Below are 27,137 nucleotides of genomic sequence, written 5' to 3'. Positions count from 1 at the left end.
AAGTACATGTGCATGTATAGGTAACAATCATGCCGATAGTTATAATTTAGTTACAGGTGCGCACGAAAATATTACTGATAGTGATGAGATTTTGCCAACTTTCTTTGCAGTTTAGCCAGCACTCCACAGCATTGTAGAACTGCCTAATTTTGGTCTTGTAATCTGATGCTTTATAACATTTATCACTTTAAAAAATTGTCAAGCATCTGTAAATCTATATATATAGAAATAGCTCAAGCCAAGGCCTTCAAGATGCAGCAAAAACTTTCTGGAAAAAATTACCCACAGCAAATAAAAGGTTACCATAGAAACCATGCAAAAATATACGAAAATTTGCAAAAAAGTTCATAAAAGCAGGTTTAAAAATATCAAATTTCCCGCAAAATATCTTAAATTTTTATTTCATCCCCTGAAACTGTCCAAACTTTTTCCTTCGAAAACCCCATCCTCATATGGGCATCGCCGGTTAGATTTTGAGCTATTTTACTTTGTAATCCACTTATTAAATTTAGCATTGTAAAAAATTGACTTACTTTCATTTTCACAATGAAGTCAAATTGTCATTGAAAAAAGCCCCTTCAACATTGAAAATATACTTTGAAAAGTCCCTTTTTTTCAGAAAATGTTTTAAGAACAATATATTCTTCATTTTTAATCACTATAGCAACTGTTGAGTGCTGGCTTAAGGAGGTAGACCTAGGGTAAGTGGCATAACTCATGAAATCATTGATATGTTTATATCATATTCAATTTCACCAAAGCCTCTCACTCCAGCTTTCGTTTGAAGGTACCAGTATCGTATTGCATATCCCTGAGCAGGTGTACGTCAAAACATGGATGCTATAAAAATATAGTGCATTTTCTTTTTGCCTCTCTACAAACTAATATTTTGTCAAAAGATATGAACAATGACTTATAAAATAGAGCAAACATCACACTGTAAGATGAAGAACTTTTTTAAAAGAAAATCTAACACAATATCATAAAAATGTTCCACTGAAAAGGTTGGTTTGGTGAGTGCAAAACGAAAGTGAAAGTAGGGAAAATAGCTATTTATAGTTCGAGACTGCTTTTCTGTTCGATCTTCGTGGACTCACCCTATTTTCTTTGCGGGAAATTATTTTTTCACATGTCTTAGAAATGCTACATAAGTGAAAGTTTTATTGAATCAATTTACATATTTTTTTAAAAAATCCTAAAAATATGCACTTCACTGTAGAAGTCTATGGGAAAATTAATACGATACTGAGACCTGAAGCAGAATAAAATGAATCCAAGTTAATTAGATGCTTTCATAAGACTGATGTACAATGCTGAATACATACGTTCCAATGATTTTTAAGAGTTGTGTCCCTTACCCTAGGTCTACCTGCTTAAATACATTTTTTTAATATCTGTATAAATAAAAACAAAGAAAGAGTTGGGGGAAATGTAACTTGCAAAGATTTCGGGGTGTTTTTGAGGTTAGCGACAAAAAATATCGATATTGTTCATGTTGTTGTTTTCCTTTGTGAACCTGTAATTGTACAATTTACTATTAATATGAATAGAAAATAACTTGATAATTGAAAGAAAGTGAACAACAATGGCCCATTGTAAAGAGGAAAATGCCTGAGTTAAACGTCTTTAATGTTAAAATTGAATAAGAGTGGTGGCTTTTGATGATATTCACGAGGACTACTTTGAATAATGTCTGATTGTTCGTCTTATAGCATAAAAATCTCTTCGATCTGTTCTGCCACTTCCTCTTGCCACTTGTGAAAAAAATAAGGAATAATAATAAATAGTGATAAAAACATTTGTTTGTTAAACGTTATGATACGTGACATTTTTGTGGATAAGTGTTTTACCTGACTCTATATGGAATTCTTCCAAATCAATGCGATATTTTTAAATGACTTTTTACTTTTCGAGTCATGCTTGAACGTTGTGACAAATTCTTACAAAATAAACGAAGAAGCAAATTCATTCATAACAATAAATAATTAACCTTTTCAAATTGAGAGTAAATGTACGAGTCTAGTGCATTAACTATAGGTAGAACGGTACTATTTATTCCCATAGGTGACAACAGTAAAATGTTTGAAATATTCACCCCTTTAACAAAATGACGGAGCTATAAACTGACTTTTTGTCCTGTCGTATCTTCATTTCCCTAACAAAAATGTGAACAATGTCATAGCACAAGCAGCACATTACAGTGGATATAAATAATATTATTAGGTACTGGAATAACTTTTATAGCACCATCTATAACCACGACAAACTAAAAACATGTGTGCAAAAATGACACATCTCATCAACGTCATGTAATTCTTATTATCATCTAATTGACATTTCATTACCGTATGGCACCTGATTTGCACTTATTCGGTTTTTATTGTTACTCTTTCAGTATGTTGCGGATATTTTCAATTTCTTGTGCAAAGATAACGCTTTTAAAAAACTACCATACTCAATACAATGTACTAAATCGCGCACCTTTTAACAAATTAGTAAAGAAAAATCTGATACAGCTTCACTGATCCTTATCAAATAGTGCTCATACAAGGTTAATATTTCAAATCTTGTTTAGAATAATCTATATGATAGATTAGAACCAAACTTAGTTTAAATATTCCTTAGGGTGTTCTGCATAGATCTGAAGTGGGAATTTCTTATCCATAGAAAAACTTGGCCACTGTTACTGAAAATAAAACATTGGGATCAGTCAGACGATTTTCTAATAAATCTCCAAAACCGTTAGTTTTAGCTAAGTTTTTTTACTGCCAAAATGTTACTTATTATAAGGCCTATAAAAGTCTACAAGGACCGAAGTTGTTAGAGTTATTGTCCTTGAAATGTGAAAAATTACTTTTATACAACTATACAACTTACACCCAGTATCTTGAACACTGACAGATAGAAACTTTCAGTTGCTGGAATGATCCTTATTATAAGGGCTACAAAAGTCTGAAGAGTATCAAAGTTGTCAGACGACTTCTTGTTAGAGTTAATGCTCTTGAAAGGCGAAAAATGATTTTTTTTTTCAGTTTCCAGCCAATATCTTAAAAACTATGAAAGAAAGAAATTTTCAATTGATGAAATGATCCTTATGATTAGTCCTACCGTAGTCTTCTTTCTGTCAAAATTGTTGGACAACTCCTTGTTAGAGTGATGGCCCTTGAAATAATAATAACAAGATGAACGGTTCAGGCTCCTGGGAACCTCTTGTTACAATTCATGCTTGACTCTTTCTGAATAACTAGCAAATTTTATTCGTAAAATTCTGGTTGAACATTGTTTAAAGTTTTTTGTATTTGCTTTAAGTCTAAGTCTATTCATCAGACAAAAGAGTATATTGAAAACTGTTCAAAACACGATAGAAATCAGTGACAAATTGGAAGCAGATTTATTAGTGATTATTTAATTTAGGCCAATTACACTCCCTCTAACATTCAACATTCTTATTTCACCATGAACTGCGAGAGCCGTAGTCGTTAGTAGTGTTTGTTGGTTATGTATGACAAATAAAGGTAAAACACATGTGAAATATGACATGTTACAGAAACGAAGTGCCGTTTTTATTCCCAATACGTTACAACTTGGAAACCTATGATACTTAACATGCAGCCAATCTGTCTGCACATAAAATGAACTTTGAATGCCGCTCTGAATGATCAAACTGCGTTATTATTTGTTTTTGTTTTTGTTTTTTTTTTTTTTTGGGGGGGGGGGGGTAAACTTATAAACTGAAAAAGATATCATTGGTACCATGGTGCAATGAAGATAAAACAGTTATTTTACTGTCGTTTGTCTAATTTCTTTCATAAAGGATGAGGTATTTTCTATATATCACATAAAATTTGAAATACTAGTAACTATATAGTTTTATTTTCCCAATCTATTTATAAAATGAGATGTCATGATAATATTTTTTCTTTTTGTTTTGACAATAAATCTAACATACATCTCGAAAACGAATCGAATTGTCTATATAAAAACCTCCATGAAAATGCTTTACTAAATCAGTTAGAATCACTGAAAAGAAATCGGTTTATTGTCAATAAACCGATTGTTGAATGTTTTATCCTTCCTTTACCTAAGTGTGAATCATTCTTCTCACTTCCTCATCGAAATAGATTTCTCAGCAGTAAACTTACAGTAACCTTTATAAGGCGCGAAAAAGCTGTCTGCCGTCAACCCGTACTGTTGCAGCATTAGAAATCGTAACTGTAATAAATGAACACAGACGGGCATCAAGCAGCGAAAAGACTTTTCTTGTGAGAATACATGACTGTTTAACGAGTTAAATGATAATCGAAATGTCTTAAGGTTTTATTTGGAACTCTATAGTTCTAAGAAAAGAAATAAATCTCCATTAACACAGATATAGGACAGAAATTAAAACTTTAATTTGCAGTTGCAACTATCATATTTATTTTAATTTAAAAAGAAACTGACTGCATAAAACGACTATGATTTTTTTTTTCTTATTTTTTCTTTTTTTTTAAGACCTTTTTGTCGGTTAAACTCTTTTATGTCGTAAGTTGGTTAGCAAATATTCACGTTTGTGTCCTTTTAAAATGTTTTAGATAGATTTTGTTTTGTAAAAAATGAAATTAAAGCTTTAATGTTGTTTAAATAGTAGGATATATATTGTCCTATTCTGTTGTTTCCCAAAATCGTGAGGAGTTTTGTTAAAAAGAAATTTTCTTTTTTAAAACTTTATAAAATATACACATATAAGATGTATACATGAATATTTCATCCTTATGTTTGATTTATCACGTTTATGGTTGCTTTTATTTAGTCATATCTGGATATTTGTTTTTCAAATCATGTTTTTGATAATTACTTTGTTTCATTTGGTTTATCATCTTTATCACCATTTAAGTTTTTATTGATTTCAAAAAAAGATACTATACTGGACTATAAGGTTTTTAACAAATACATTAGTATCATTTTAAGGCAACAGCTTGTATTTTATGGTTGGAATATTCTCTTGATGTTTAGATAAAACCTATATTAATATCAATGCATTATAATATCAATACAACAACAAAGAGTTATAGCTTTCAAGTAGCTGTCTTTGTTAGAATCATGCAAAATCTGAAAAATATGATACACCCCCTAAAAGGCTACATATTTTTATTTTTGTAATTAAGTTGTTTTATGGGTGTATACATGAAATATGTAATTATTCATTCAAATCTGCCTGCTCTTAGGAGATAATCCACATTGAAAATCCAGTAGATTCTATTGTATTTGAGTGCCATGTATGAATCACATTTTGCATGATTCTTAGCTGGAGTGCTACTTATAGTGTAGCTATAGACACACTAAAACATCAAACCTTCAAATTTGTTATTTTTAAGTGTTCAATATTTCATGTTTTTAAAATTTATCAAATGAATGTTGAATAACATGTGAAGGGTAAGACGCTCGAAAAAAATAGTACACAAATTGCTGTAAAAAATTTCTCCTTCCATTTTACAAATCAGCTGTCTAATTAAAGTGATTTATATATCGTGTTTCATCAAACATTGTAAATGTCTCTAAAGATCAATATAACTTTCTAACTTTGAAATTTGATATGTCTTTTTTTACTATTTTTAAAAGCTTATATTTATTTATTTATTTATTTATTAAACTATGTATTTTAAAATCATTGTAATGGTTTCACGTTTAACATTTTAGTTAACATATACATCGTTACAAATAATAACAATTTCATTGTTATTAACTAAACCCGGAATTTTAAACTAATTCCCGTGCGAAATCCGCCATTTTATGCGACAAATTGTCTCAGTTCCGTTGCTTGGTGACATTTCTCTTAATCTCAACAACTACCGATACTTAAGATATATAACAACATCATTAGAACGAACGTTTACTTTGTTGATGTACATCTGAAGTCAGTTAAATATATAAACGTTAATTACATCCGGGATTTTAATCAATGGAGTAAATGAATTTTAATTTGACAAAATCTGTTACAATTGCTCAAAGAGTGAAAAAAGCAATGGGGGTGATATATGACAAGGTGGTCGTAACAGGTAAGTCACGTGATCGTCATTTACCTCTGCTTGTATGATGCAAACAAAGGTAATCGTTAGGATAAAAATGTTTTGCTTTCTTTTTTATATGATTTATTATGTTTACATGCCAAGAGACAAAATTATTAATCCATTTGTATAATGTGTAATGGATTTGGATTATTTTCTTTTATCTAGTATATATATTTTGCATCCAATAAACATTTTTACATTCGCAAGTTTCAAAATAGTCAAGTAAATAACAATGTTGCGAGTCACCTCTAGATCATAAAAAGTTCTGTTTACATAGGCAATTACATGCATGACTATGTGATTTTCGTTTGTTTTTGTTTTAACTGATGAAATGCATTTGTAATTTTTGTAAAAGGTAATTCGTATTTGCTGTTGCATGAACTATTACTTAACTGAATTTAGCCAGGGATGGTAAATATTTTCCTTGAGAGTAGATTTATGAAGGCTTGGTCTTGTATATTTCTTTTTAATTCTATATTAAAGTAAAGTTTCAGAACCACTTACGCAATTTTCTTTTTGATATCAACAACATTATTTAATAATTCCCACTGTGTCATATGGTGCAAGAAAAGAGTTCCTGTCAGACCAGTCTAGACCTCATATTGTATTGAAGCTGTACAACTCTCAACCGTCACAATTTGTTAATTTTGTTGGTCATCTTAATGTTTCCTTAGATAATCTGTCTGCATTTATTAGTCCTCCGTCTCGTCCATCTTACGTAATACGAAGTATCAGTTCAATGGAATAGTCGACAAAAGTTATGTTTTTGTCAACATACTGTGATCTTTCTTTATTTGTCCACAGTTAACTTTAACTTTTATCTTCTGTAGTAGATATTTGGAATTACACCCAAGGGTCAGATTTCAAGTGCTTTAAAAAGGGAAGTGTGAGAACATTGTAATATTACTCGAGTATATCTGAGGTTTCATAGTCTTGCATTTCGGTGTTTCTCTCACTTTTAAAATTTATTTTGTCATTTACGCCAATGCAGAACATCCTGTTCTTTGATATTTCTTTTATTTACCTTACGTTATAATACCAAACTTTTATAGATTTTTAAAATAATACTATAAGTATATAGTATATTCATTTAAGATGATAAAGCCGTCTTCATTCTACAACGATTATTATTTTTTCCATTTGTTATTTATTTCGTTCCTTTATATTCGTAGTTGGAATATCAGTTTTACGAATGGTGTTTTTCTAATTATACTTGGCTGTGTCAACTGTATTCTTTTATTTACACACAATTTTATCAATAAATCCATGGATAGACATGTAATGAAATTGATGAAATATGTTACATACCTCTCAAAATAAAGTTTAATGAATTTGCCTTTTACACACTTAAATGCCATTAGACTTAACAAATATTTGAAATCAATTAAAGTATTGTTGAATACTGTATAAAGGCATATTGATTTAGACTTTTAGCTTGTTAAAATTAAAACTTATTGTTGGCAAATTAAATGGGTAAATTTGTATATTCATTTAAAGTCAATTGTTAAAATCAGGCTTTGATTCTTGTCAACATGAAAAATAGCGTAATTAAATGTCTGTATCTCTTCTAAATATCCATGCGTTGTACCATTGACGAATTAATTAGTCTTGTGTATTCTTTGAAGATTGTTTAATGTATTATGTTCATGGAAGGGAAAATTAAATATTGTGCTTTTATTTTTGGTTTTTCATCATTGCATTGGTCATCGATATTGCATACATTATAATTATTATATAAGAGGACCATAGTCTCAATTCTACTCGTTGCGTAACCCATTTTACATCATCTGAATCAATTGTTTAAGAATTTGTTTTAAAAATACTGAATAAATTAATTTGGAATATTGATTATCTCAGACATAATACAAGACTTGTGCGCATCAAAAAACTTGGGGTGCTTTCCATTATACGGTTCGTTCCACTTGAACGATTCTATTATTGGTTCGTACTCAGTGGTTCGCCTCAGTCGACGGACCAGACGAACCGGCAGTAGAATTAGAAAAAGTTCGTACCGGTTAATGGAAAACAAGCCAAGACAACCTAAGAATTGGACATTGGTACATATTATCTGAATCTTTTAAGGAAGGTAATTCATTTACAGTTTCATATTTTTCAAATTTTTTTTCAGATCACGAGTTTGACGAACTCGAGTTACAAGTGGTGCGTTACAAGCCTGAAGGGTTGGACACTCTATGCAGAAATACTAAGTTTTCACGTAAAGAATTACAAATAATGTACAGAGGCTTTAAACAAGTAATACACTTTAAAAGTATAAAAACTGAGGGAAAATGTTTATAAAATTATTGTCACTTTCATTGTTAATATATTCCTGAAACCAATATATGAACAACCCCCGTACTGTCTCAATCATTCTTAAACAAGAAAAATGCATGAGTATATGATTTCATTGACTTACGTCGAGACATGGCCTCATTTACATCTACCTGTTATGCTAAAGCAAAGGACACTTACCCTACCGGTGTACCTGGTCAATGCTCCAAGTTTTTAGTGGAGTCTGAGTTGCTCATTCACTTTGTTACTTTGTATATATTATATTGTTCATTTTATGTTTTGTGTTGTATGTGTCTGTTTTCCATGTCTGGTTTTTGTCCCTGGTGTACATTATTTTGATTTCCGCTGGAATATTGGTTCCTTTGATTACTCTATTGGGGCTTGAGTACTTCTTGTTTACAATTAACTATCGGATTTAGATATTTTTATATACTGTGAACGTATTAATATTTTGCGGTTGCTAATTTTCGCGAATTCTGTCAAGTCAACATATCCGCGGGTATCAATTTTCGATGTTTAAAAAAAAATGATAAGCGTTATATAGTGTTTAAAAGCAATTTCGCAGGTACTATTTTTTCGCAATTTTCTGTCCGCCGCGAAAATAGGAAAAATAAAACACCGCGAAAAATAGTACGTTTACTAATGTTTTGATGACAGGGTACTCTTTAAAAACGTGCTCAATATACGAAAAGTTCCGATATTGATAGTAGTATTTTTTGTATTTGCAGCATGAGAAATCTCCTCTATATTGTACAGATGTCCTTAAATTGTGTTTCTAGAAAAAAAAATCAGCCGACACTTACACTACCGGCACGCTTGTTTTTGTTTTGTATTGTTTTTTTTTTTTTTTGTAATCAATATACAACCTTTTTAGTGGGTTGCTCATTGCATTTACTTTTGTTTCTTTGCACATGGTATTTTGGTTATTTCATTTTCTTTGTTTTGTTTGTCTGTTTTCTTGTCTAGTTTTCATCCTTGGATTATATTCTTTTGAATACCCCTAGAATCCTGGTTCCCTTCATTACTTTTTACATTTTTTCGATCCTTATCTTATGCAACATGGATTATAAATTTTCCTTGTGCAACTTGAGTCCACACCAGTTTTTGTATGAATGGTTTTGCTAGTAATCGTTTGTTCTTTTTAGTTCCTATGTGCTATTTGCACTTTGTGGTTTTCTGTTTACGGTATTAAACTCACGTTCCTTACTTTACAACTCATTAATTTTGTCTTTTTTCTCTCTAAATAATGAAAGAAAAGAAAAGAATTAAGCAAAACAGAATTATGAAATTGGACAAATGATAAAAAAAACTACACATCTGTAAGGACGTTCTTTGAAAAACTATTTTTACAGCAGCTAAGAATATAAATGTTCACACCAACTTGCCGTAAACCTGGAGCTGAAAACTAATGGATGGCAGACATGGTCCGTATATTAGTATTCCCGACATTCCCAGATATTTTTTTGTGAAAGACATTTATTCTTGTAAAATTGTTGAAAAGTAATTAACTTAAATTCGTCTCAACAAACAAAAGATTAACAAGCAAAATATAATTCAATTAATACCTGATTTATTCAAATTTTTGTTTACATAATGTCTGGTTTATCCTCAAAATAATTCTGTTACAAAGCTTTCGTAGTTGTAAATGTATAATTTGCATAATTTCCTAATTTGACAGGAATAAAAATAGAATTACAATTGATTTAAGACTGTAACGCTTTGACTTTAACAGAAGAAGGAAAAAATTTTTCAGACAATACAAACAAACGGATTGTTTTGTATTAGACCATAGTTTCTCAGATCAGATACCAGTAAATTTGTCTAGTCGATATTAGATATGGTAGGATGGCCACTTGAACTACAATGAGTTCATCAAATGGAGCTATATCTTCCCTAATTAAATGTCAGTTGCTTTGCAACATATCAGCCAACCAATCAGTTTTGGATAATTATAAGTGATAAAACTGAAACGAATTCTCCTTAATAAATGCCATCTTTTTGTAAAAGACATTTATTTTCACATTTGTACGAGGCTATTGTGGTAAATGTGTAGGTTTTTGTATGGGCGACAGAGTAATTTAGTAACGTAATATGATAAAAGATATTTTTGAAGAATCTTGATAAAGTCGCTATCAACCGGAAAAGTGTTACACAATTTGAAGGTTAACACACAGTATTTTATATAGAAACAGTTTTAAATTTCATATTCCTAAATATTGAAAGTATTTTTGAAGTACATAGCCCTTGCAAAATTAATTAAATATGGAATGGTGATCAAATTGTTGTTTTTATCTTCTGTATTTTTAGATGAAAATCATAAATGTACGAATATGAATCCGAATTTTCATGCCGATGTCTAGTACCTCAGACGCCATTAATGACCTGCTTGTAAAAGTAACGACGAAAGTGTTAAAAAGTGATTGGTGTCTTGTCTTAAGAGTTAATGATTATTTGGTGATCATGTAGATTTATTTTGCTTTAAGATTTTTGCTCATTTCAACTCAAATACTACTTAGGGTATGAACATAATCAACGTAATTGTGCTTTATTGCTACTTTTTTATTTATTGGACACAGTTCTTTCACGGAGTTTACTTTCCATTCTACAGTAAAGAGGGAAATAGGGAAAGGGGACTTGGGAATGTAGAGAATAAGGAAATTTGTTTATAAAGTATTTTTTTATGTGAAAATAATATTGTATTTCATGACAAACAACAGTTTGCTAGAGAATTTGAAAAAAAATAATTTGATAGAAATTTCAATAGGGATTCCATAGGGAACTTTCTCTGGGGAATAATGGGAGAATTTACCCATTTTGGATTTGTAGCAAATTAATTTTGTATTATTTTGATAAACGGAAACAAAAATATGAAAAGCCTATTTGCACTTTCTCTACCCCTTTATATTCGTGTACAATTGTGATCACGAATGTGTCGTATCAGATTAATTTGTGTATTTTGTATTTGTTTACTTTGTGTGTGTGTGTGTGTGTGTGTGTGTGTGTGTGTGTGTGTGTGTGTTGCTGCATTCTTGTTTTTTTTTAAAAAGAAAAAAAGAATATCGGTAAATGACGTTTTGATTGTCCTTCAATTTCAACTGTTGGGTACAAAACAGGCAGAACGGCTATAAACATGCCATCAACCTTATTGATTTATATTTTACAGGAATGTCCTACGGGTATTGTAAGTGAAGAAACTTTTAAAGAAATCTATGCTCAGTTCTTTCCACAAGGAGGTGAGATCATGCAACTTTAATGTATTATATCGGTTTAGTTCTATGATATTATTTATTAGAATATCAGACATGCAAAATCGTTACTATCACTTTTCAGTATAGATTCATCTAAGACTTAGGCAGAACTTCTGATTGTATTATTGTAATAATATAAATGCTTGATTAGATATATTACAAATTTTCCAAACTAGTTTTGGCAATCATTTAAAGAAGTAATAAATAAGGTCACCAAGAAAATTCAAAACTGACACATGTCACATAACACAAATCATTCCTTATTAAAACTTTTGTAAATATGAAGGAGATTAGTAAAACATTAAAATGTTTCACACGCCCTTATTTTGGCACAGACAGTTTATTTACAAACATGTATTTATCTATTTTACACAGATTCTAGTTCATATGCACATTACGTATTTAACACATTCGACCATGACCGAAGTGGAACTATAAGTTTTGAGGTAGGTTCATAGTACAATAAGTTTTGAGGTAGATTGGTTACCTTGATTACTTTTTATAGTTCAATATGTTTAAAAGTAGGTTCATAGTGTAATACGTTTTTGAGGTAGGTTCACAGTGTAATACGTTCTGAGGTAGGTTCATAGTACACTTAGTTTTGAGGTAGGTTCATAGTACACTTAGTTTTTAGGTAGGTTCATTGTGTAATTCGTTCTGAGGTAGGTTTATAGTTCACTTAGTTCTGAGGTAGGTTCATAGTACACTTAGTTATGAGGTAGGTTTATAGTACACTTAGTTCTGAAGTAGGTTCATAGTACACTTAGTTCTGAGGTAGGTTCATAGTACACTTAGTTTTGAGGTAGGTTCATAGTACACTTAGTTCTAAGGTAGGTTCATAGTGTAATACGTCCTGAGGTAGCTTCATAGTGCACTTAGTTTTGAGGTAGGTTCATAGTACACTTAGTTCTGAGTTAATTCATAGTACACTTAGTTCTGAGGTAGGTTCATAGTACACTTAGTTCTGAGGTAGGTTTATAGTTCAATAAGTTGGTTCATATTACAATACATTTTTAGGTAGGTTCGTTATACAATAAAGTTTGAGATAGGTTCATAGTTACATGTTTTGAAGTAGGTACATAAATTTGAGGTAGGTTCATAGAACATGAGTATGAGGTAGATTCATATTATGAACTTTCTATTCGTAACATATATGATTTCCCCATTGCCCAACTCGCCATTGATAACTACCGATTCCCCAGTCATTTTTCAATTTATAACGAAATGTATGTTATTTTATCATCAACTATAAAATAATCTTTTTTTTTAAATTTCTACTATTGAATTTTTGTTTCCGAATTGGGTTTGGGTATATTTTCAAAATTTATGAATGCTTCAAAAACTATTCACAAATTTTCCCTATCCGTCCTTTTAAAGATTCCCGTTTTCCATCCCTATTCCTTCATATACAGTAAAATGGGCGGCGATATTCCCATACCAATCAATTATCAATACATTAAACAATTGTTATTTTCCATAATAATAGATTGATTACACTGCATATAAAATTTGAGGCCTCTGAATTTGGATTAAGAATTTAAGTACAGGATCACCAAAAGATCATGCAGAAGTGAACTGTCATTTTTTGACAATTTTTTTTATTGAAGTATTACGGGAGATTGGGAAAGGGAAAAAAGGCAAGTTAGTGCGAAAAGCATTAATATGATTCGGCTAAACTGTTTTATTAAATGTCATTTTGTTCCCATCCTAAGATAAATTCGTCTTGGTGTTTGTATCAAAAATATGAGTTTCTGATATTTTTTATGCAAGAGAAATTGACAAAAAATATCATCAACGTTTTTGTTCTTTTTCTGCACGATTCTTATGTAAGCCTGTACTTAGATATATCAAAGATATAAAAAAAATCAAATGTAGAAAAGGAAAGGATAGAAACAGAAACTGACATTTTGTGAAATATTTAATGGCCTTCAATGCTATATATACCAAAGCAAATTATTTATTCATGAAACTTGATGACCAGTCTTTTATCTTTTAATAATGATGGCTTTGCCTGTAACTTTGATGAATTTGAGTAATGAATGTAAAGGATATTTATTCAGAGTGATCAAAAGGTAGATTTACGAAAACAAGAATACAAGAGAATTGAGAAAGCTACCGAGGCTTTTTAAGAAAGGGATGGGATGCTTCATTACAAACTTCACAATTTAATTGAAAGGCAAATCCCATGAGAAACCGTTGCAAGCATTTGCTTTAATTTTCAAATGTCAAAGAGCTTTCGTAAAATGTAGTTTTCACTGATTGAAATTAAGCAAAATTATACTTCAAAGGGACATTGCATTATGGTAAATTACAAAGTAAGGTCACAAAAGTGCACAAGTTTTGCACTTATTAACTCTCGATCCAACAAAAAAAATAATGGCAAGGCGTTATTTTTATCCTATGATCTGTAATTATTAAATTGCAAGATTAGAAGTTCACAGCAAAGTTCATTAGCGTTATCAGTTAACTGCAACAACATTGATGGATGGTTTGCCTTCCTGATTAAATTGGATTGGCTATGATCACAATGAAAGTGAAAGACAAATAGCCACACACAACAAATGACATGAAAAAACGCACATGGAAACTAAAATGAATGAGCAACCGGAACTCCACTAAAATCTGGGAGTATAAACTAAGTGCATCGGTAGGTTTGTTGTCTTTTGCTATCTAGAAAGTTCTGTTCGGGGAGGACGAGGGAGGAAAACTAAGACACGATGAACAAATCAGTTCTCGCGGTGCAGATGGATACACCATAGCTTTCATGATGACGATCATATATACAATCTGTTAAAAAAGTAAATTTTGTCATGAGTATCTCAGGAGAATTATGATTGTCTGTTTAGCATTACCTACTGCAGTTCTTAAGGATGTTTGCTTCTCAGTTTAAGAATGACAGGGATTTCAAAGGGTTGTAAAATATTTTAAGATCTTTCATGCTAGAACAATATAAGTAGAAAACAAATTATGGGTCAGTTTGCTCGTTTTTAAGATATAATTTGAAATTTTGGCGAGAAAAAGATTTCTCTTGATTTTTAATAGGTTTTGTTTAAGTAGGTTTAATCTGTTATAAAACTCGAAAAAGAAACAAGGATTTCATAATATCCTTATAAAACATATATTACCTTGGGTAAAAAAAATGTAATGCTAAAAAATGGATGAAACCAGACGAGTCCGAAAATCTGACGAAAATGGCTGAAAATTAGCAGAGACCATACTTAAGATAGACTTTTGTTATCGTGTTGTTCATTTCTTTTTCATGACTATGTGATGGGATTTTCTGTTATATTGGTTTTATCATGTGGTTCACTTCTATTTCAGGAGTTTGTAATAGGACTTTCTGTTTTATCACGTGGTTCACTTCAAGAAAGACTACAATGGGCTTTCAGTCTTTACGATATTAATGGGGACGGTCTCATAACACGAGAAGAAATGTTGGACATTGTATCAGCAATATACGATATGATGGGACGTTTTTCAGAACCCTCTGTGGACGAAACTACAACTCGAGATCACGTGGACAAGGTCTTCCAGGTATTGAAACGAATTCTTTAGTCGCTTTTTAAACATCAAAGATATTTCACAATTTGGAAATAAGTTGTTGAATATTTGAGGGGTGTTTTACGATTTTAAGTATCAAGTATATGTACATACTATAGACCATATTGACACTTGTCTTTCGCTGCTTTAAAAAAAAACAAATATTTGTTTTCTAAGCTTCTCGTTAATTTTAAATATGATAAAAGCAAAAATTGAAAAGGAAATAAAATAAATGTTAAACATGAAATTCACTTTTTATGCCTATTTGTTTTAAATTTCAGAATAGTAAATGTTTATATTTTCAGAAAATGGACTTAAATAAGGACGGAGTAATATCTTTAGAAGAATTTATGGAAACTTGTCGACGGGTAAGTTTGTATTTTGCGATTTCTTAGCTTTCTCTTTGACCCTTAAATGAAATTTTAATTAATTTATTCATCGTGAGATATAAACTAAGTTAGAATATTTACGACAGTTGCAATTTATCATTACTACCTCCATTCTACGTCACAGGCATTTCTTAGACTATTGGCAGCCATGTGTAGAATAGATAGAGAAGAAAACTTTTTTCTTCAAAACCTACGCCTACCTTGGTTGATAACTGAATGAAATTAAAATAAGTGAATTTTTAACCAAACTTTAATCGTTTTACTTTTAAATAAACATTTCTTATTGATCTGTTATTTATTTTCAGGATGAAAATATAATCAAGGGAATGGCAATTTTTGACACGGTTCTGTAGTGGATGTTTTCCGTTTATCACAAATTCCTCAGTCAAATTTCATTCTTAAGGAGAGAATGTGGTGTATGTTTTGCATGTGATATCACATTCCAGAAAGTTTGGGGAAAAAACGTCATCAAACAATGTGATCAAATGATGATGACGTATCACAACCGGGTATTTCCGGTTAATCGATATCCATTTACGATGGTATTTTGTTGTACATAACTGAACTGACTGCATTTAATGCCATCAAAGGCTTTGATCCTGTTCAGAGCTCTTCATTTTAGCATTAAATTATTGTGACCAAAATCAAATTGGCATCCTCATAGATTTTCGTCTAAAATTGATGGTGTGTTTCCACCTTTTTCATTCACAACCGATCATTTTGTCATATTTTGTTCTATTTTGAATCATCTCTTTTGATTCATTTCCCGGTTATGTTAAACTGTTTTGCGAGAAAAAGAAAATGTATTTCTTGTTCTCATTATATTTAAATCCAATTTTCCAATTTTATACGTGTGTATATTCTAATAATAGGTACGTTTGCACGATGAGTAGTTCTCGAATAGATTGTGCAGATTTTTCACTTTCGGTAGAATACTTTTTATCTTTTTTTTTTCTTATCTTAAATGAAAAGATTGTTTTATGTAATATTATTAGGAAACATAGTTCTTTGTAAGTAAAAAGGTTTGATCAAATATTACTGAATATTTGCAAAATTTTGAAGTAGTTACTAATATTGTATTGTAAACCTTAATTAAATTTCTGACCTGAAATATACAAGACTTTTTGTTGCATTGGTTCCTCGCCAATGTTTTGTTGAACCATAGAATAAACGGTATCCGATTAAAAAGTTGTGTTTTTTTCCTGTTTTTCATACAAAGAGAGATAATTCAATGTCACTCGATGTATGTGCATACTAAAAAAAAAACGACAATATATTGGTTGTAACATTACTGCAAAATAAAATTTTACTTCAAAAAAAATAAATAGGAAAAATAACAAAATATAAAATACAAAACGAATGTGTCTACGATTATTAAAAATACTTCAGCATTTGATTTGCGAAACTTGCTATTGAATTCTTTTGCTTAAGTCGAAAAATGCACTACCAGCAAATATACAAGGAAACAAATTTTCAAGATTTATCAACATCTATAATTTTACATGCATACTTCCAATACTTTAAAGAAGTTTAGAACGTGTGTTCATGTCTACAGGACACAAACCACAAAAAAGCTTGGAACGTTTGATATTGCCCTAAAATGAAACAGAACAGCAATTAGAGCACTACTTAAAATGAGGACAGTCTGTTAATATACAAAAATTAAATTCCACTCTAAGATTTTTTTTTAAATCATTCATTCAAAACTAATAACCTCCAGAAATCATCATAAAATTGTTTGTTAAGTTTGCAATATAAGATACTGAAAGGTCAAATTTAGTTAAAATGCATTATGGAAAAATGGCGCAAACAAATTTCCCGTACATTTCATTGTCTGCTATCAAAACTTAATGAGTTGTAACCTTATTGTATGACTTGTGATGTACCGTGATTCTCTTCCCCGCATGGAAAGAATATTGGGATTGATTCTACATACGATGAGGACATCTTTTTGTAGGTTTAAAAAAACTAAAAACCTTTTTGCATGTCAGTTAACTTCTAGAAGTCCTTAGTTTGTACATTTATGTAATTCATATTCAGTTTCTTTATTTCCGTTGTAACAAGGGACATGTAATATTTTGATTGTGATCAAAATACTTTAACCCAGCATATTTTGCCCTTGTCCCTAGCCTGGCCTATATATATCTTGTTTCCTTTTCACCTTTATTTTATTTTTGTTTATTTTTCTTAAGTATATAGGAGTAAATCATTTCCTATACCTGTGTATAATGATGTTTTTGGCCAGCTGTAGCCTGCCCTGTGGTATGAGGATTTTCTCTTGTTCATTGAAGACCAATGGATGGCTATTGGCTGACATTTTCATTCGGATGGGTTTGTGTTTCTTTTACACCATACCTATTCCAGTGATATTTATGCATAAATCAGGCAACATCATTCCATCTAATTGTACAGAACAATCTGCAGCTGCCAAAAAACCCTTTCGAAACTGTGAACAGCAGTAGTAGTTGTATTAAAATGAAATTTTGGAGTTCATGAATGAAAGATAATATAAACTATATATTGTCTGCTCGAGATATTCATTTCTAATCAAAAACACTATTAAGATCTTACATACTTGTGCTCCTTTATAAGGCACTTCACATGTGTGACTTAACAATACTTTCGTTTTTTTTAAATTCAGTGAAATGTTAAATAGCAAGAACCAAAGTTTAAGGGTTTTTCTAAATGTGATAGATAGATCATTCTAGCTTAACAGTCTCGTGACTAGTAGTACTTTGGATACTTCACAATACAATAGAGATAATAGTCTCTTTACACTTTCAAACAGTAGTAATTTAAAACAGATTGATATTAAGATGACTATTTACTATTTACTGGATTAACCTATTGTCTTTGTATATCAGCACTAATAACTCCCTAATTGTTTTTGTTCTGACTTTTTGTACACCATCTGTCCGGTTTCCTTTCCTAGAGTTAAATTCCTTGCTGCATAATAAGATTTGTTATAAGTGTCGAAGTGTTTTACTTAGTCCAGGTTCTGGTTTAGTAAATACAATGTACATGTAATAAATAGTAACTTGAACATTTTGGATTTAAAGACCAAAAAAAATACACTCAATACCATTTTTTATTTTAACAAAATCGAATTTCAAGAAAATCGCGGTAATTTTGAATGCAGACAACCGTTTGAATGAATTTTGTGACAAATGAATGAGATTTGGAAGCTTTTTGTTCAAGTGTAAAATATTATGATGAATTAATAGGTTGATTTGTGACCTTTGCATCAAAATTATGGAAAAAATGCAATTTATTCTCCTAAAAAAGAATGTTTTTTCTTACAATTTTGGCAAATGAAAAAAATAATGGTTTTGTAGATTCATTCTTTCGATTAACCTTAATTTAAATTATCAATCGTAAATTAAAGATAGGTATCGTTTCTTTTGTCTGTTGGTATAGTTTATATACCTATATTTTGTGCAGGTAATATATAAGTATGTTATTATGAGAGAATTTCCGTTCTTACGATAGGTTTGTCCATAAAATAACAACTCAACATATTTTTGCCAACCAAAAAGATTTATGAATATTTACCGAGATACTTCTTTTTGAACTATTTTCATTTCTCTTTTGTTCTATTTTGTTGTTTTTTTTCATGTTGTGTTGTTACCTGTCCGTCATTGTTTTTGCAGTTTTTAGAATAATTGCTTCTTGAAATGACATTTCATGAAAGTTTTGCATCAGTTATTCAAATTCAACGGATATCAAGTTTTATTAACCGAAGGTTGTAACAAGTACATGTACATAGCGATACACACAAAAAAAGAGATGGAAATGAGTTATTTGTATATGATCATTTGTAAGAGAGGAAATGCTACAAACAGTCTATCTGACTTCAAGATAAACGCCCAAATTTGTGTTAAGAGACGACATAACCAATAAGAAATTAGAAACGAAAAGTATGAGTAACTAATTTTTCATCTTCGATTAATTTAATTTCATAACTGAAAGTTCGATTCAATTTTTAGCTAGACTTACTAAACTCAAATTAAAAGATATTACCAAAATGAAATTATAAAATTAACACTCATTTGACGTATCTTCTTCAGTAAAACCATCAATTTTCAGTGTTTATTTTCAAACAATACAAAATAATGTTCATATATTAGGTAATTTTGCTCTTACAGCAAATGAAACTATGAATGTAATTTTATTTCATGGGTATCAGTTCTTTTGGTTGTAAAAAAAACTCAGTTGGTTGAAGCTTTTTATTCATATGTTTCATTAGCGCGTCATACTTTTCAATAGAAATTTAACAATTGAAATTTTATTTAGTGACATTGAATAAAAACAAAAAAGCACGGAGATTGTACCATGTGAACAGTATTTTTTTAAAGAATTTTGATCCATAATTTACAACTGTAATAATAACGAAAAAGAAAATAAAACTTAAGAAGTTAAAAAAGATGTCAACATGAATGATATGACGAGATTGTCTCATATTTACAAGAAGCCGAAAAAAAATGAACAGGGGACCCAAACAAAACAGAAATCAACATGTCAGAACGTGCAACAGTTTTTTTAATTAGTTTCATTAATTATTTTAAGAAAAATATGTCAGTGTGTCAATGTCAGATCTCCACATAATACGTTTATCATATTCTTATACAGTTGTTTCAAATGAAATATCCTAAATCTTGAATGGTTTTAATAAACTGCAGCTTTTCCAATGAACACTTTCGGAATGATATTATCATTCGAACAATGTTGGTTTCGATCTGCTTCAATTGATTTTTGTTGAATATTAAATATCTTTTCCATTGTGAGTTGCCGTACAAAATTGTAGTTATTCCCCTTTCACCAGAGCTTATTTGCACATTTTTGTCAATCGGATTTTATGTAGCTTAAAATTCTACACAAGATAGGTTACCCACAAAAATTAGTACACACCAACTTAAAACATACCACTCAACCTTAGACTTACTACCTTCCAAACTTAACTAACGATGTCATTGAAGAGGATTGATTAATTCTGATTTCGGTTCAACATCATTTTTTTAAACCAGTAACCAAATCTTACAAAGTGTCAATTTCATACACAATCTATATTTCTTTTTCTCAAAACCGCAACAACCAAATGAAAAATATCAGCTACTGTTAAGAAATAAAAGTGAGTTCGGTGGTTTTTTTTACATGCATGAACCATCCCCTGTCTGATTTGTAAAGCCTGCTTATTATCAAAAGATGAGAGGTCAACAATGAATAAACTGACGTACAATAGCATAAGAGGAAGACACTGAATTGTAAAAACATTCGTATCATAAAAGGTGATAACAACATATAGAGGCAAATACTGGAATTCTAATAAAACAATAAATTATCAGCAGATCACTTCCTGTCAAATATATCCCGCTCAAAAATACAAATGAAGCTGATGAAGTTGCATGAAATAATCTTTCAATAGATGACTCTCACGACCGCCGTTTACTTCTAACTTGGTGGAAACTGGTTTACGGTTTTATACTAGACAAAGAATATAAGTTAGATATGAAACAAAAACTATACCAGTAATGGGTAGTAAAAATACATCTCCAAACGTAAAATTTCTAAAATGCGTCTACAATGCTGTGATATTTATACAGTCTATGTAGTACTAAATTCAAGTTTCTGTTTGCATGGATTTCATTGTTATGTCTCCAATTTTACAGCCGTTGAAATCAGTTTAATTCGATATTATTACATATTTTTTTGGAACGAAAGTGAATGTGAAAGTAGAAAGTCATCTATACCATTTGCTGGAAATGAATTTATATAATTAATACTGAATGATGGAGTTTTGATAAATGACATGTACATCTCCGTCATTTGTAAATTTCGTACATATAATATTCTTCTCCAACTTTAGGTACAGGAAAGCTCCTCAGATGAAATTTATGAATGTATAAGTTCGTATAGTTAAAAATATGTTACAGTGAGCGCAATAAACCGGTTTTTGTCTAAAATTAAATGTACAAAACATTCAAGTTGAACACATGTTGTCTCTTTACGCTTGTAATTAATTGTACAACAAAATGATGCTTAGTTGTAAACGCTGTATTGTTGATTCTAAATGGTATTTGTTTTTCCAACTGTATGGACTTCCTCTTTACAGTACTGTGTCAAATATTGACATTCCTTTTGTTATATTTTCGTCCTATAATAATAATGATAATAAAAACAAATAAATAAAAAGATAAATAAATAGTTATGGTATGGCTTTCTTAGTGCACCATCGTTATATAAACCTGTATACACGAATTTTAAATAACTAGTTCCTTCCACGATGCTTCGAAATGTTATGGTTTGTAGTTATGGTCTAGATTCGTATGTCATTAGTTTTAAAAGTGTCAAGCTATATAAAAAGATCAACGAAATGTTCTACCCACTCGGCACAACTTGAATATTGCTTATATGTAGAGAATAACGGGTAATAAATAATACCGAATAATTATCACTTTGTCTTATATTCAACGTGGATCCTTCTTATTGCTAAAGATTCGTAAAAAAATGATTTTTTGAACCTTTTATGTACTGTTAATACTGTGTATTCGGATTACATATGATTTATTCATCAGTGCAAAGAGTGCAACTGAACTGTAAATTCTAATTCAATGACAGCAGCATCCTTTTTTCAATATGGCAAATATTCGAATGAAAAATTTGCCAAAATGAAGAATCTGCAACAATAAATACACGCAATGCATTAGATAAGTGACTTATTTTGGTTATTCTTAATCTATTCATTAAATGCATGGACTTATCTTCCTTACATTAGGTCTGAAATTTGTTTAATCCAACGATAATTTCATGTATTGACCTCACAGTTTTCCCGAGTTGTTATCAAAATAAGTGTCATGTCAAATAAAAATTAAATGTTTTTTTTTATTATTGAATAAACACCAACGACAGACTTCAACATATGATTTCTTTTCTGTGGCTCAAAATACATTTTATTGAAGAACCACTACAGTTCCAATCTTAAATTTTATTTTACAACCTTCTTTTTTGTGATTTATGGAAGGAAAAGATGGTTGATACTACCTTTCTACAACTATCCATGAATTCTTCTAATGTGATGACACCGTCTTTATTCAGATCCATTTTCTGTAAACAGAAACATTTTAAGTACCATTCTGTGTAAGAATCAGGCAAAAAGTGGAACGCCGTTTTTCTCAATTTGGTCTTTTTTGCCACACCTTATACACATTTTGCCTGATTCTAAGACGGAAAAGTACTTAAAGCTCATTTGAAGTGAAGGCAAAATAAACTAATGAAAACACACATTCACTAATAAAATAAGATAAAACAATATATTTTCTTTTGGAACTGTTAACTTCAAATCACAGGCCATTTACGCTTACCCTGCCGGTACACCTGGTCCATGCTCCCAGATTTCAGTGGAGTCCGAGTTGTTCATTTAATGTTGTTGCTTGGAACGCTACAATCTTGTCCCCCTTGATTACTCACTCAAAACAAAAAATCTGACTCAACATTCTACGCAAAGAATTGTTTCTTTTTTTTTTCTTGTAGGATCTTGTAGATTTATTGTACAAAAAATACCATTTAGACTAATTTTGTTTTTGGATAAAACTATTTATGAATTACAAAAATACCAATCATATATATATATTTTAGTGTTTTTAATACTTTGATTATACTAAAATATCTCAAATGTTCTCGCTTTACAGTGGTTCTTTGTTAATACTGAATTTTTAATTCTACATGTCTCATTTTGTGTAGCTAACACAAATACTCAGTCAGAGTATTTCGTGTGTGCTAAATTGATTGGTGAGCTTTTTCGGCACCCTGGTCGACTTCAAAAACTAAACGTCAGGTTTAGTCTATTTCCTTTTGGGGATAACCATAAACTGAATGCGCTCACTCAAAAAGTTATATTTTCAGACCAATTAATTAATTTTCAGTGTCCTAAAATGACTTTTGGGTTGGACGATAAAAGAGAAATCTCACCGAGTTAATAGACCAACTAATTAATTTGCAGTGTCCTAAAATGACTTTTAGGTAAGAAGATAAAGAAAAAATCCCACCGAGTTAATAGAGGAATATCGATCGTCGACACAAAATGAAATACAAAGTAACTATTGGATATTTTGATAGGAAGAGAAAATGTCTCTACCGGATGCAACCAGATGAAATGACTAGATTAAATCAGTTTGAGGATATATCCTAGGAGAAAACCTTTTTAAAATAATGTGTATTGCAGACATAAATATTAGAATGCTTAGAATGATATCAAATATGGCTACGTTTGATTGGTGTTCCAGAAACAGTTTTTTTTGTAAAACTTCCGTAATATTTTTCTTAGCGTATTTATTATAACTAAAAAGTCTTGTTTATTTAACATCGTGTAGTTGCTTTGTCTTTTTAAACCACAATAAATTGTTTTATATGAAACGAATTATATTCACAAATCGAACAGAAACCATCAATCATGTATGTGTCGACCAGTGTGTGGCGTTAGAAACTCAAACGCCCTCTGAAGGAGGTAGACCTAGAGTAAGGGATACAACACGTACCAATCATTGGAACGCTTGTATTCACCATTTTATATAAAGCTCATGTCAGCATCAATGTGACTTGGACTGATATCATTCTGTTTTAAATGAAAGCTTGATAGGTTTTGGTGAAATTGAATATAATACAAACAGATCACTGATTTCAAGAGTTATGTCTCTTACCCTAGGTCTACCTCCTTAAGCATATATATAATTTTACATTGTTGATAAATATCAGCAAATAATATAGAGAATCGTCTGAAAGGTCAAGTTCAAAACCTAAGTACAAGACCATAACGATAAAGCTGGAGACGGAGACGATTTACGTAAAATAGAATTATTCTATCAAATATTATCTATAAGTTATTAACAAATTTGAAGTTTGCCTAAGAATTCGGAAGGTCTATAACTGCAAATATCGGTTAAAAATACCGAAGCGCATTAGTGTAATAATTGAAACACCTCAAAATCACAAAATGTTGTGTTAAAGTAATCACCAGAAACACAGATACACAATCTTCATACACAATAACGTCTGAAATTCGGGAATAACTCTAGACTTATAGATAGCATATAAAAGAATAGAGAAAAGGTGAATGACAAGAATAAATAACATATTTCACTTGAGCTTTATCAAATTTCTTTTTAAGAATTAACATATCCGAAATGTTCGAAAAAGAACCTGCTTTTCTTCTAGGAAAGTACTCTGTGGATCTTCAATTGAATCAATACGGTGTATGTAGTTCATTTTTACCATATCCAATGCCAAAAAAAAAAAAACTTTCACAGAGTCACATTGATGAATCAAACGAGATTCAGTAACAAAACAGTAATAACATAGACAAAAGCATTTCTTTTGAAGTCCTATTATAGATTCAATTAGCAACCAAATGGAACTATAAATTAATTTATAATGATACTTATGTACCAAGATGCATGATTAAAGCAACCATCCCGCCTCTTGGTTGTAAATATTTATATAATTTGAAAATGTTATGACCGTGTAGCATTTCTTCGTTTCCGATCATAGCGTATAAACTCATTGCATAAGACGCCTTATAATCAAAACAACGTTGCAGCTAAGACTAAGAGGAGACAGGATATCAAAATCGTTTGAAATGGGAATTAATATTTCCATTCCTACTCTCAACATCAATTCAAGGGGTCTATTTTTTTTCTTAAAGTATATTATACAGTTAATTTAGTATATGGTCGTCCATAATTTAATTGTGTTTAATGTAGTTACACTCATTTACTTTTTATCTTTTTTTTTCACTTCGGCAACTATGTTTTACTACCCCAAGTTTTTTTTACTCTTATGAGGCTGACTTTATAGCTGATTTGTTCAAAAGAAGGAACATCATTCGCTAGATCCTTTTCAATTTCAGTTTCAGCTATATAGATGAAGTATTATCGTTAAATTATCCAAGTTTCGAATATTTGATACATCGCATCTACCCTAAAGAACTTGAGATAAAGGATACTACAGGCACTTTGTAGTCAGCCTCTTATCTTGACCTACACTTAGAGATCGATGATGGTAAAGGAAAACTATTGCCAACTATACGAAAAACGCGATGACTTTTCTTTGTAAACTTTCCTTTCATATGTGGCAATATTCCTTCAGCACCTGCGTATGGAGTTGTCATATCACAACTCATACGTTATGCCTGAGCGTGCCGTACCTCTGCAGACTACTTGTATCGCGTAAGACTTTTTACAATTAGATTTCTTGAATAGGACTCTGTTTCTACAAAATTTAAGTCATCACTACAGAAGTTTTATGGTCGTCTTCATGAACTCGTGGATCGTTACGGTGTTTCCATCTGCACTATGACAATTGATTTGTTCAACAGTTTTCCTTTTTCCTTTCGTCTACTACGGACTTGACTTTTTATGAGTAACTCGGCGGGTGTTTCTAGTAAAGCAGAGGACGCTTACCACACGCTTTCCGCTAAAAATTACCTCCATTTCCTCAAATTTATAGATTTATTTCCGGTTAAGATGTTAAAGTTTTATTGCGCGAGTAAACCATGCCCTTTTTCTTTAAAAAAAAAACGGCGATTCATTATAGATTTACATTCAAAGAAATATTGATTGAGAAATGTATGAAAACGATGCATTGCTGTGTCGGATCGTTTGACGAATGGAAATTAAATTCCGGACAGTTTCATAGTAAAAAGGCAATTCTATATAATGTAAAGTCTACGCTGTTAAATCCGAAAATTAAGTTATCATAACAAATATATCACATTCAAAAGCTTAATGAACAGCTTCGTTACACAACAAATAATTCCGCCAAATTCCGGCGTAGGATGGATCCCCGCCATACAATTTCCAATGGTAATGTTTTACCAAATCGTCTTAGATGATTGCGATCAGTTTTAAACGTATCGCTATAGAAGGCCCTTTGTTTCAATTCAAATTATAATTATGCACTATAGAATAAGTTATTTACAATACAAGGTTAAATTCGGTACATTCAAAAGCTTCATTAACATTTTCATTACACAGCAAATGATTCCGCCAAGCTCCGGCACAGCATATGACTTTCGAAATTCACTCTTGACGCTGCAGCTACGCGACGTTATCCGATTATCAAACGAAGTATGATTTGAATAATGCCCGAGAATTTTGGAAGGCCTTTCTGCAGCGGTAAGTAAGACAGGAAACGAACATCTGTCGCTGCGTGGAGCTTGACATACTGCTTAAAAAACCTTTTAAAGTTTATTTTTGGTACCCTTGAATCCAGCGTAATACATTTATACTAATTACCTGAAATACCATTTCAACGTGGTCTCTCGTTGTATTTTCATATACAGAAGGTTCACAAAACCGTCCCATGAGTTCATAAATAGCTGATATAATATTTAACATTTCTTCCCTAGAAATGAGTCCATCTCTATTTATATCATATAAATTAAATGCCCATTCCAAACGCTCTGTCATGGTCCCTCTAGCTAAAACGGATAATCCGATTACAAATTCCTGTGAAAAAAAATTATATATCTTTGTAAGTTTTACTTACAAGGCATGGTCCAAGAACGTTAATGCCATCAGATAAAATCACCTTTTAATAATGCTTTATTAAGATATGTATCATCCTCT

The 27,137-nt window shown here is 30.9% G+C and overlaps 2 protein-coding genes across 6 annotated transcripts in view; one reads left to right on the top strand and one right to left on the bottom strand.

Moving 5' to 3' along the window:
• The window catches only part of LOC148620816 (Kv channel-interacting protein 4-like), a 160,082-nt gene extending 143,375 nt beyond the window's left edge, over window positions 1-16,707 (top strand). For 4 of the 5 annotated variants that reach the window (XM_088574642.1, XM_088574638.1, XM_088574641.1 and 1 more), the window contains 6 exons: window positions 8,179-8,303; window positions 11,506-11,575; window positions 11,966-12,036; window positions 14,912-15,124; window positions 15,436-15,498; window positions 15,825-16,707. In XM_088574642.1, the coding sequence (XP_088430768.1) occupies window positions 8,179-8,303; window positions 11,506-11,575; window positions 11,966-12,036; window positions 14,912-15,124; window positions 15,436-15,498; window positions 15,825-15,872 (590 nt within the window). In that variant the 3' untranslated portion in view covers window positions 15,873-16,707. Of the gene's footprint in view, window positions 1-5,852; window positions 6,039-8,178; window positions 8,304-11,505; window positions 11,576-11,965; window positions 12,037-14,911; window positions 15,125-15,435; window positions 15,499-15,824 lie in introns of those variants that run through there. The other variant, XM_088574640.1, reaches the window with a different exon arrangement.
• Window positions 16,708-19,731: 3,024 nt separating this feature from the next.
• Window positions 19,732-27,137, bottom strand: part of LOC148620815 (Kv channel-interacting protein 4-like) — a 45,055-nt gene continuing 37,649 nt past the window's right edge. Inside the window, exons 5-7 of the mRNA XM_088574644.1 lie at window positions 26,805-27,017; window positions 22,558-22,620; window positions 19,732-21,670 (exon numbers count right to left, since the gene is read on the bottom strand). Of these exons, the coding sequence (XP_088430770.1) occupies window positions 21,623-21,670; window positions 22,558-22,620; window positions 26,805-27,017 (324 nt within the window). The 3' untranslated portion in view covers window positions 19,732-21,622. The remainder of the gene's footprint in view (window positions 21,671-22,557; window positions 22,621-26,804; window positions 27,018-27,137) is intronic.

Source organism: Perna viridis, chromosome 3 (assembly GCF_037379345.1).
Source record: "Perna viridis isolate PV_CMFRI_1.1 ecotype Kerala chromosome 3, ASM3737934v1, whole genome shotgun sequence".
In the NCBI taxonomy this organism is placed as follows: Eukaryota; Metazoa; Mollusca; class Bivalvia; order Mytilida; family Mytilidae; genus Perna; species Perna viridis.
Note: the sequence above shows the minus strand (reverse complement) of the source record. Positions and strands in the feature narration are given on the sequence as shown.